The sequence below is a fragment of the Corella eumyota genome, chromosome 3, assembly GCF_963082875.1.
Source record: "Corella eumyota chromosome 3, kaCorEumy4.1, whole genome shotgun sequence".
NCBI lineage: Eukaryota > Metazoa > Chordata > Ascidiacea > Phlebobranchia > Corellidae > Corella > Corella eumyota.
Window position 1 is genome coordinate 19,958,911 of NC_137492.1, and position 10,969 is coordinate 19,969,879.

The 10,969-nt window shown below is 29.6% G+C and overlaps 2 protein-coding genes across 5 annotated transcripts in view; both read left to right on the forward strand.

Moving 5' to 3' along the window:
- LOC145746086 (SH3 and PX domain-containing protein 2B-like) overlaps nucleotides 1-10,969 on the forward strand; it is a 77,044-nt gene that overhangs the window by 42,724 nt on the left and 23,351 nt on the right. The gene's annotated exons all lie outside the window — the stretch shown is intronic.
- On the forward strand, nucleotides 430-10,569 carry LOC145746085 (uncharacterized). Of its 3 annotated transcripts, none has more exons than XM_082564272.1 (12): nucleotides 430-537; nucleotides 1,045-1,125; nucleotides 1,611-1,763; nucleotides 2,824-2,915; nucleotides 3,200-3,234; nucleotides 3,865-3,912; nucleotides 5,253-5,384; nucleotides 6,045-6,161; nucleotides 6,483-6,597; nucleotides 6,903-7,129; nucleotides 7,466-7,668; nucleotides 8,237-10,569. In XM_082564272.1, the coding sequence occupies exons 1-12, from the start codon at nucleotides 457-459 to the stop codon at nucleotides 9,767-9,769; spliced, it is 2,817 nt and encodes a 938-aa protein (XP_082420398.1). In that variant the 5' UTR covers nucleotides 430-456; the 3' UTR covers nucleotides 9,770-10,569. The 3 variants fall into 3 exon arrangements, with proteins under 3 accessions (XP_082420398.1, XP_082420399.1, XP_082420400.1); XM_082564273.1 differs by having other exon boundaries at nucleotides 3,877-3,912; XM_082564274.1 differs by lacking the exon at nucleotides 3,865-3,912.

Consider the following 10,969-nt stretch of genomic DNA (forward strand, 5'->3'; position numbering starts at 1 on the left):
CTTGCACATTATTCTTTAAAAATTTTTTTAATTTACTGCTTATTTTATTTCAAATACTGTCTAAAAAACTGTATTTAAATACGGGTAAATAAAATTTTTCGCGATAATTAAAATGCAAAATCCCCGCTGTTTTAAAAAAAATTCAAGTGTCCGGTTACCGTTTGCAGCAGTATTGTACTAAGTTATTGGAAAATATATTTATTGAAAATGGATTTTTACGTTTAGTTTAATATGTATAGTACTTGTAAAGTGCTCTTGCAATTAATTTTATAAGTTTAGCTGTCTGGCTGTGTTATTATTTATAAATAAAGCAAAACACAAACATACATACAGACATAAGTTTATATTAGTATTTTAAAACATGAAAATTATATTTGCAATAAAGTTATTAATTTGTGATTAATAAAATTAAATGTTTCTGTTAAGAAAGTGAAAAGTTTGTTAAATGAATCTAGAATGTGTCCGGTCGTGCGGAGAAAATTAGTCGATGCAAAAGTCACTGATGCGGAGAAAAGAAGATACCCATCGAAGCATTACGTAAATTATTTTAATAAACCTTAAAAACAGTGCGAAATAAAATTATGAGTGGTTTGGAATTTTTAGAAAAACCGGCAGCGTGGTCTAGTGGTAAAAACACTTGCTACACCACACATGAGGTCGTGGGTTCAATCCCCACTGATCTCATGCTGAAGCGCTCTTGAGTAAGGCGCTATAAACAGTATAAACTCCTGCTGAGCCAGCACGTAATCAGCAGCATAATTATCTGGCAATTATAATCTATATTATCCCAAACTACCACAGGCAACTTAAGACTGGGTCAGGGTAACTGATGTTACTCTATGTTTAAGTTGCGCATTCGACTTTTCCACATCGAGGATAAAGATATATACAAAATAAAAATATATATATATATATATTTTGTTCATATATATATAATTTTATACACAAAAGTTTATTGACAAAATCATAAAATTAAACTAAATGTATCCAAAACAAACATAAAACTATCATATCAATTAAAACAAAACTAATATTTTATTTTAGGTTTATATAATTCAAGTTACTTGGGACGATGGAAGTAGCACCGTTATTTTCAGAAGATATTCTAAATTCTTTGATTTTCAGGTAAATGTGAATCATTTTTTTAAAAAATTTAACAATTATTTTTATTGTTTTTTGAAGATGATATCTATTTATTGTTTGTTTGTGTTTTCAACTTTACAAAATTTAAAAGTGGCATAAATACTATTAATTAAAAACTTGATAAGGTATTTTTATATTAACCAAAATAAAGATATATTTTTGTTGTATTTTTTAAGTTTTAATATAATTCCATAAATCACAAATAAAATAAACACAAAATAGTTTATAATATGAACCTTATGTTACCTAAAACCTTGCAGATAATGTTGAATTATTAATGCAGTAATTGATTGCTTTTCACTTAGGGCTTGCATTATCTTAATGCATACCAGACAAAACAAAGAGAATTCTTTTAAATATTTAATTAAATGTCTGTGCAAAAAATTTTTATTTAATTTAAGTCTTAATTAGTGTTTTAAAAACTGTCATTTTATTTATCAAAATTTTAAATTTTTTTTCGTTTTCAGATAAGTTTATTGGAGACGTTTCCACATGAGGGAGGTATTAAGGACCCCTCCGATAGGGTAATTCCCTTTCTCCCGGGTAAGATCTTGTTCCGGAGGAGCAATATTCGGGATGTTGCCATGAAGAGATTGAAACCAATTGATGAATATTGTTCAGTAAGTATAAAATTTAGGCTATTTTGTTATTGGGATTTTTTATTTGAATTATTGTTTTTGTTTCTTATTTTTTTAACAATTTAGTAAAGAAATTGTAAAACTATTTATGTGTATATATAAAATTTCAAATAAAAAAATTACAAAAAATTGAAACCCATATTGTAGGAAGTTTACATAATGAGGAAATTAACAATTTCCTTAACAGACTTTTAACCAATTCTCTTCAATATTTTAATCACTTTTTAATGGCTGAATTTTATTTAAAATAATAAGGTATATTAATATTACTTAAAAACAGACCTTGTTATGGGGTTAACATCTTTGTTTACATTTACAAAATTTGGTTTTAAATTATATTCACATTTTTGTGCATTTTTTTGAAATTTAATCGTTTTTAAACCCTTAAATATTTAATGATTTTTTATATAAATTTATTTATAGACTAATTGCTTGGGTTTAGGCAAAACAACGGAAATTGTTTATGACTCAAAAATTTATTTCCTAAAAATTTACCAAAATTTTTGACATGTTGGTTTTTATGTCAAAAGTTCATTATTATATTTTTATTTTAAACAAAAATTTGACTTCTCCAGTGAATTATTTTTTGGTATTTAGTCATTTATGGCATCATTATGTTGTTCATAGAATTTTTTTAGTTTTAAATAGATTTTATGTTTAATTTTTGACAGCCTACCTTTTTTTTTAAATTGTCACTTTTTTGCGTCAATGGAAAACACAATGACGTATAAGTGATTTATAAAAACGAGGAAATATTAAAAATGTGACACGGGCTCCCAGTTGAAATTCAAATTTGTCATTTTTTGTCTTGTTTTAAAAGGAAATGGTTGATATTTTGGAAATACAATAAATCTTTTATTTATAAACATTTTTATTTCTTATTTTATATCCTTTTTTTATATGTTTTAAATCAAATTTGCAATTTAAAAAAAAATAAATAACAGATTTTCCCCAAAATAATTCTATTAATTAAAAATAAAAAAGTTTTTAAATTAACAATATTTTAACAACAATTTTAACTTAAAATTTTATTATTTTTTAGTCTTTACTTAAACTACCAACCCACATTAAAGAAAGCAGCCAGGTTTTAGATTTTTTTGAAAGCAAACCTGAGGATTTAAACCCAATTAAGGAGTAAGTATAACTTCCCATTTAACTCTTTCACATTTGTGGCCACATTTCAAGACCTTATTATTATGGGGGTTTACATGTTGTGGGGTTTAAAGAGTTTTAATGATTACCTAAATTTGGAATTTTGTAAATTTGCGACTAAATTGAATTTTAAAAGTTTTTTGCCAAACTAAGAAAATATTTTAGGTTTTAAATATTGTTACTTTATAATAATAAGTTTAAGTATTTGTTGAATTTTGACATAAACATCAATTTTCTAAGAAATTAAATTTTGTTTATTTTTTTAGAGAAAGTTTTAGTAAAAGAAAGAGAAACGAGGAAGGTGAGTCATCTTATGATGTCATAATTTTGTTTATGACTCATCATTAAAATGGGGGTTTTTAACTTAATTCATAAAAACTTAAATTTTATTTAAAAATTAATTTTTTTTTAATATAAAGAAAATCTAAAACTTTAAATTGGTTAAAACATTTTTAGCAATTGTTTAAAAGCAGAATTACCCACAATTTGATAAATTTTAAATTATTTAATAAAAAAATTATAAGTTGATATAGTAAGTGCTGACAATGGTTCATTGTTTACCACAAACCCTATATTATGACTCATATTGAGGTTAATTCTATGTTTCTGTGGTTTTCTGATTTTATTGATAAAAACATTATTTTTATTTGTGTTCTTATTTTAGTTTATAACTAGCATAAAGCAACACTACGCCCTTATATCGTCATTTTTATGTTGGCATGAATTATATTTTTGTTTATTTAAAGTAAAACAACATAATTTTAATTAACACTAACTTTATCAACTTAAAACTTTAACTAATATAATTTTCAAGCAGCCCATATATTCATATTTTAAGAAGGTTTTAGCAACATTGGTTTACACCCAACAGGCAAAACTAAATTAAAATTTTACTGTTAACTTAAAGCCCCATATTTTATAAAAAGTTAAGTTTTGTTCGTAGTTAAACATAAAAGCGTTCGTAGGACTCGGTCGTTTGGTAAGTAGCATGCCCCCTAGTGTTTCTAGCATGCTATGTGTGTTGTCATCCAACTAAGTACAGCATGTGAGTCTGTGTGTGTTTTAAACTTATGAAGTAGCATGATTTTAAATGAAATTGTGCTACAGATTTTTTGAATAATTAAAAGTTAATTTTGTTTTGTAGGGGAACCTATAAAGTAAACAGAAATGAATGTAAATCAAATGGTTTGAATAAAATGCATGGATTAATTGTATTTAAAATTTATAAGGGTTTAATTATGGGACCCTTTAATTTCATTTAACATACATTCAATCCAGTATATTTTATAGGCCCCAATTTTATAGCATGATCATTTTTAAATTGTTTGCTATAGCTTTTGTTTTTTAAGTTTAATATTAAGTTAAAAAGATAATTATGAGTTGGAGTTATCTTAAATAATATTCCTAAAAGTGTGAATGATTTAATAATTTAACTCAATTGTAGAAGATATCAACTTATTTTTAAAATATTAATAATTATTTTAGTGTGGTAAGTTTAGTAATAATATATTTGTGACACTTATTATTAAGCTATTTAAACTCAAATGACTAATTAAATAAAAGTTTGTTTATTAAATTACTGTAAACAAGTTAATATAGTATCATTTTTATTGTATAAACCTAATAATATTATATATAAGATGTGTAAATTATTCAGTACTTCACAAATTAATGCTAAACTCATAATAACAAAAAAAAATTTGCAATTTTAATTTATCATAAAATTAAGTTACTAATTATGAATATTGTAAGAAATAAATAATTAACATATTAGAACATTAATCAAAGCAATCTTGTAGTAGTTAAATGATTTAATAATTAATTACTAATTAACATAATGCACTGGTAGTAATAGTTAAGAGTTGAAAGGTTTTGATGTAGCCAGACATTTTAATTTTGTAACTTGGCACCAGATGTAAAAGGATGTTGTTCTAATGTTACTGTGATGTCATACTAACAAGTCTGTGTTGTCATATTGTCTGTTATTGAATATATCAGTTTAAAAATTGCTAAATTAATTTTTTTTTTTGGATTTAAATTTTTTGAAAGTTTATTTTTTTTGCATGGTTAAAGATTTTAAAGATTTTAATAAAATGTTAAAATTTTTGTTTTAAGTTTGTGTGGTTTTTAATATTAATTTAATGCAGGAAAAACTATTTTTGTGTTATGTTTCTAACTTTTTTAAGTTTATTTTACAAATATTTTAACATTATCATATTTTTACAACATTTTCTTATTTCCACATTAACCATTTTATTATTTTTCTTCACAAAATCCTACAATAACATTTAAACTTTAACCCATATTATGATTTCATAGATATTGGGGAAATCTCTGGACCAATCACGTTGGAGCAATATACGGCAGTGGCTGATTACACTCGGACCCAGCCCAAAGAACTTTCTGTGATTTCGGGGCAGATGTTGGAAGTTATTGAGAAAAATGAAAATGGTAAGAAATAGTTTTTGTAAAGAATTGGTGTCCCAGGTTTAATCCCCACTTTGACATAGCAATAGCAATTGGTAAAACCAACCTGTGGTCTTGGGTTTGATACCCATTGCCGTTATATAATTAATATTGCATCAGTAAGGACTAAGGCCTAAGGTCATAAGTATTCCCATTGCTGTTATTATAAATTAAGTTGTATATTTGCTTGCCCTACGGTCAAAATTTAATTGTCGTATGTGGTTACAACTTACTACAACCAATATTTGGCGGAGTTAATTTACTTGAGTACCACAAACAGCAGTTTAATTTTTCGAGTTACATATGCTGTCCGGTTCTGGACAAAACATTATTACACTACAGTCCTCCTAAATTCTCTTCTATGGTAAACGGAACGTTGTTTTTTCTAACGTACTTTACCGGTTACTGTCGGCTAAATCTAACTTTAAAAACAACTTACATAACTCTGACACTAATTTACTACTCAAAAACCTTTAACATAAGTTCTTATTTCTTGTAGGGCTATAAATGAAACCTCTACTAAGCACCAGTATACAGATAGTATTGTCTAAGCTCAGGGTTTACTTTGTTTAAATCAACTTTATTGCAACATAAAAGCGATTATTGTTAGCATTAATAATGGTAAATGTTAACATTTTTATCTAGGTTGGTGGTTTGTGAGTGACTTGGAGGGGGAGAGGGGTTGGGTACCTGGGGTTTACTTGGAAAAGTTGGATGGAACAAGCGAGAATTTGGTCACAAAGGAGGCAATAGAAGGAGAAGGTATGTATGAAGGCAATATAAGTTAATAAAGTATTGTACACCAATATTTGAAGATAGGCACTAAACAAATAATTAGCTAATTAACTGTTAATTAACAATGTTAACTTTTGTGTTAAAATTTGCCTCGTAAGTTGACCTTGAAAAATCATTATTAAAATTATTATTTTTTGTTAAATTATATTTTAGTATTTTGCAACGAATTACTAAATTGTGCCTACCTATGCCAAGCTTTTTGTTATTATTTTAAACACTTTATAATTGCAATGCAAATTTTCCATTTTAAATTTTTCTTCTATCAAGTAATATTGTGTTTATCCTCAGGTGAGAAATATATTACAACGAGTCAGTTCAGTGGAGGTGAGGAAGAAGTTGGGTTCGGGGTCGGGGTAATAGTTGAAGTTCTGCAGAAGAATCTGGAAGGATGGTGGCTCATTAGGTGGGTTGAATTCTAATTTAGGGCTAAGTATTAAAAGCTAGTTTGTTCCTGGCAATGGTTACCCATTATTTTTGCTGTTTTTCTTTGTATTTATTTATCTTTGATGTGGGAAGGTCAACCTTACGCCCTTAACATAGAGTGATATTAGTTGCCCCGACCCAGTCTTGCGTTGCCCTTAACGGTTTGGGATATTAATGATTATATTTGCCCAATAAATAAGTTGCTGATTAAGTGCTGGCTCAGCAATAGTTTGTTTTATGTTTTTAAATTCCTGATAAAATTTTAAATTTATTTTTTCCTTCTAGTTACAATGGCAAAAAAGGTTGGGCCCCCGCTTCCTACTTAGAACGAACCTCGGACTCAGTGTTGAGAGGTCGTAGGGTCACAAACTGGGGTCAACATCGTCGTAGTTTACCCTCGAACAGCATCAACACCACGACCCCTTCACCCTTGAGTCACCCCCAACCAAGTTCAACTTCAAGCAGCCCGAAAAGAAAAGTCGATATTAAACAAAACACTTCAGTTGCAGCAGGTGAGTTTTTGTTGAATTTTTAATTCATTTCTAATAAGTTAAAATGGGACCTGGTCAGTTGTCTTTGCTAGTTTGGTTAATTTTTGACTTAGTTTTATTTTTTGTTTATTAATTACAAAAAATTTTATTTTAAATTTTAAGTTACCGGTAAACTGTGTATATGTAAATATTTTTTGTTTTTGTTAGTAAGGATGATTTCTGACCTCCCTTTATCCTTAATTTATGATTAAAAAACACGCTTTTGAGGTCAATATTAAATCACAAGTAGAAAGATTTGCAAAATTTTTTCCATTTTTCATAATTTAAATTTTTTTTTTAAATGAATTAAATTTTTAGTGGCTGCAGCCTTTTCTTCAAATCGTACCCAACCACCCCCCAAACGATCCACCCTAAGAAGGGGGTCCCAGAAACCCAAGGAACCCCCTCCACTCCCCCCCTCACCTGTGTCAAGTGAACCAGTGTATGAATATGTTACCGCGGCAACCTTTAACGCCCAGATTCCTGATGGAATCAGTTTCAAGGAGAACAAAAAAATCAAAGTGAGATTTAAAAAAGTTTTTTTATCAGAAATAATTTACAAAAACATCCAACCCTTACAGAAAAGGAGCCAACTTTTAGAGTCTTACCGTTTCTGTACAATGGTTGTTTCCCTGTTTTATGGCTCTCATTTTATTTGTTGTAATAAGGTTAGCCCCAATACATGCCAGTAGTAATTTGCACACGCACCACAAATAGAAGTTTGTTTTAAGTTTTATAAATTAAACATACATATATTTAATGTACACATTTTTTGCCCACTTAGCTTCACTACATATACACTTGTTGATAGCCTGCCTTAGGGACAGCATTTTAATTGTTATAATATGGTTACAACTTTAAACTAATATTTGCCCGTGATAAATTACCTGCCCACCACAAATGGCAGTTCTATTTATTTTAAAGGCTTATAAATTGAACATTAATATTTGTAAAAGTTTTTTATTTCCTAAGCTTCAATATATGCAGATTGCGGTCTTGGTGATATTGTCTGTTAATTAACTTTTTAATTAGTATGAAAAGTGCCATTACTGACTTAAAAACCATTTTTATTTTTACTCTAAATCTCAGGTCCTTGAGAAGTCCCCGGGTGATTGGTGGTACATAGAAGTAGATGGGTGCGAAGGGTGGGCCCCCGCTTCCTATATTGAGAAACAGTTTAAACCCCCAAGACCCAAGCCCCCTGTCGATGTTAAGAAAAGTTTGGGGCCAAAAAAATCTGACCCCATTCGTTCCTTGTCCCCTGTTCAACTCGTTAAGAATGACCCCGTGACCTCTGACCCCGAGTATTTAAAACCCAGTAGGGTTAAAATGTTGGGTATCGATTCGACCCCGGTCAACTTGGAACCAAAAGCATCACCAGCAAAAAGACCATTACCTAATCTACCAGGTGCTAAACCAATAACAACCACTACATTGAAACCAGATGAAAACTCGATTAAAAAAGTTCCCTCAATCAAGAAAATAGAAAAACCGAAGATTATTCCGATGAAAAAGGAGGTGAAAGATGATGTCATAAAGAGAAATGCGTCGCCACAACGACCATCTTATCAACCAAATTTAAAGGGGAAAGTTAATTCTCAAACACCACCCAAACCAACTTCATTGGCACAAAAGAAAACCACAGGGTTGCCAAATAAAAGTATAAATAAACCACAAATTGCCAGAAAAGAATCGGCAACACCTGAACCAGGAAAAATTGATTTCCGGAGCCATTTAAAACCAGTTGGTAAAAAACCATCGCTATCACATAAAGACAATAAACCAACTGTTACAAAACCACATCCTATTGTCGCAAAACAACCATCCACTGTTAACAAACAACCATCTATTGGTCCTAAAAAACCATCCACATTTGTTGCAAAAAGACCATCAACACAACCATCCAAATTTGGTGTTTCTAAACAACCAACAAAACCATCTGTGGCACCATTTAAATCAAAACCTTTAGACAAACCAAAACCATTGTTGCCTAGCAACAAGCCTCGGCCCCCAAAAACGAAACCAGTTTTAAATCGATTAACCAACTCGAACGACAACAACAACGGGGATAAAATTGTGGGTCACGTTCAACTCGATGTTACCCCAAGTTTACCCCTCCCAAAAGGAATGGGGGAGGAGCTTTTAGGGGACAAATACTTCGCAATCGCTGATTTCCAACCGGAGAATGAAAACGAAGCGGGATTTAAAAAAGGGACCGAAGTCGTTTTGGTGGAAAAGTCAAAAAATAATTGGTGGTACGTGAAAATCGGTGACCGTCATGGTTGGGTGCCTGCTGGATATTTTGAGCAAGTTTCCGGTTCAGCGGATTCGGGGATAATTGAGGACAACCAGGGAAATCCCCCATCTCGTGAGATATTGACCGATTTATCCTTAAATATAAATGAGCCAATTTACTCTGAAATCGATCTTGACGAGGTTCCACCTAGTGGTGGGACTCATCGAGTTTTATCCTCGTTTGCTGCGTCTGATGACACGATGCTCAGTGTTGCCGCCGAGGAAATTGTCGAAGTTTTGGAGGAAAGTGATTCTGGTTGGTGGTTTGTGCGAGGGTCCAATATGGGGGAGGGGTGGGTCCCTGCCGAGTATTTAGAAAAAATTTAATGTTGTTACATTTTAAGTTCAAAGTGAAATAGACAGATTGAGTAACATTTGTGCGATAATAACAAAAATTTAATTCTGCTCTCTTTGGCCCCAATTTTTTTTTCTAAACTTATTTTACAAAGAAATTGATTTTTTGTTTATTGGAAAAAAATTTTTTTTTTAAGACCTTGAACTCTTTTTGTGACCTTGGGTTATCTTGTTTGAGGATAAACTGTTTACCTTAAAGTGTTGTACTATTTAGTGAACTATTGCCGCATTTGTACTTAAAGTTTTAGAACTATGTAAGTATATACGAATATGAAATTTGCAGTCTTATTTTGCTTTTGAACTAACTAAAAATAATGAATTTAGTATTTTGTTTTTCTTACTTTTAGAATTAATTGGAATTTGCAATATTTTAGTATTTCGGGAAATCGTTTTTTTAATTTTTTAATATGTTCAGTGTTAATTGCATGCAATAAGTCATAATAGTAGATACTTTTACAGGATATTTGCAGGTTTAAAGTGTTTACCGAGTTTGTTGTATCAACAATTTAAATGTATGAGAAAGAAGTTTATTATTATTGTTGTAATTTTTTCATGCAAAAATCATCGGATTGTTATCAATTTTTTTTTTATATGTATTCAATTTATCACTACTTTTAAATCACCTATTTGTGCAGCATATCTGATTATCTGCAGTAAATATTTCTTCAATTCTGTTCCGTCAACTATTTTATGATTTTTAGTACTGCCTGGTGCTTCTTGAATATTGCACTAAATTTTGTTCTCTTTTTGTCATTCTCATGTTTTTAGTTGAATCAAATAAAAAAAAAATTCAGAATATTACCTTAATTGACAAAGTAAGCTTTTTTAATCTAAGTCAAATAATTGAGGTACTTAGTTCGATTCCCACTGTTTACTTGTTATATTATCTTTTGTGAACATGTCAATTTCAGAATATCTGATGTTTTAGGTCTGAATCTTACTGCTGGTGTGTTTCAGATTTTTTAAGATTACTTTTAAACTAAATTTTATTATGTTGACCATTTATTAAATGTTTAAAAACTTGTTACAAATATTTTTATGTTTTTTTTGGCTAGTTGTTTTTGTAACAAGTTTAATATATTATATAGAAATCATATAAAAATCGGATAATATATGATATCTATGTCTTCGCGTTACTACAGACGCTTTTGTATATTTTGTTAAGTTTTTCAA

What these genes read in the sequence shown, in the direction of transcription:
- LOC145746085 (XM_082564272.1), top strand. Translation starts at nt 457, where the DNA reads ATGTGTCCGGTCGTGCGGAGAAAATTAGTCGATGCAAAAGTCACTGAT. An exon ending in CAATTGATGAATATTGTTCA is followed by an intron (nt 1,764 to 2,823) that starts GTAAGTATAAAA and finishes ATTATTTTTTAG; the next exon opens with TCTTTACTTAAACTACCAAC. An exon ending in GAAGGATGGTGGCTCATTAG is followed by an intron (nt 6,598 to 6,902) that starts GTGGGTTGAATT and finishes TTTTCCTTCTAG; the next exon opens with TTACAATGGCAAAAAAGGTT.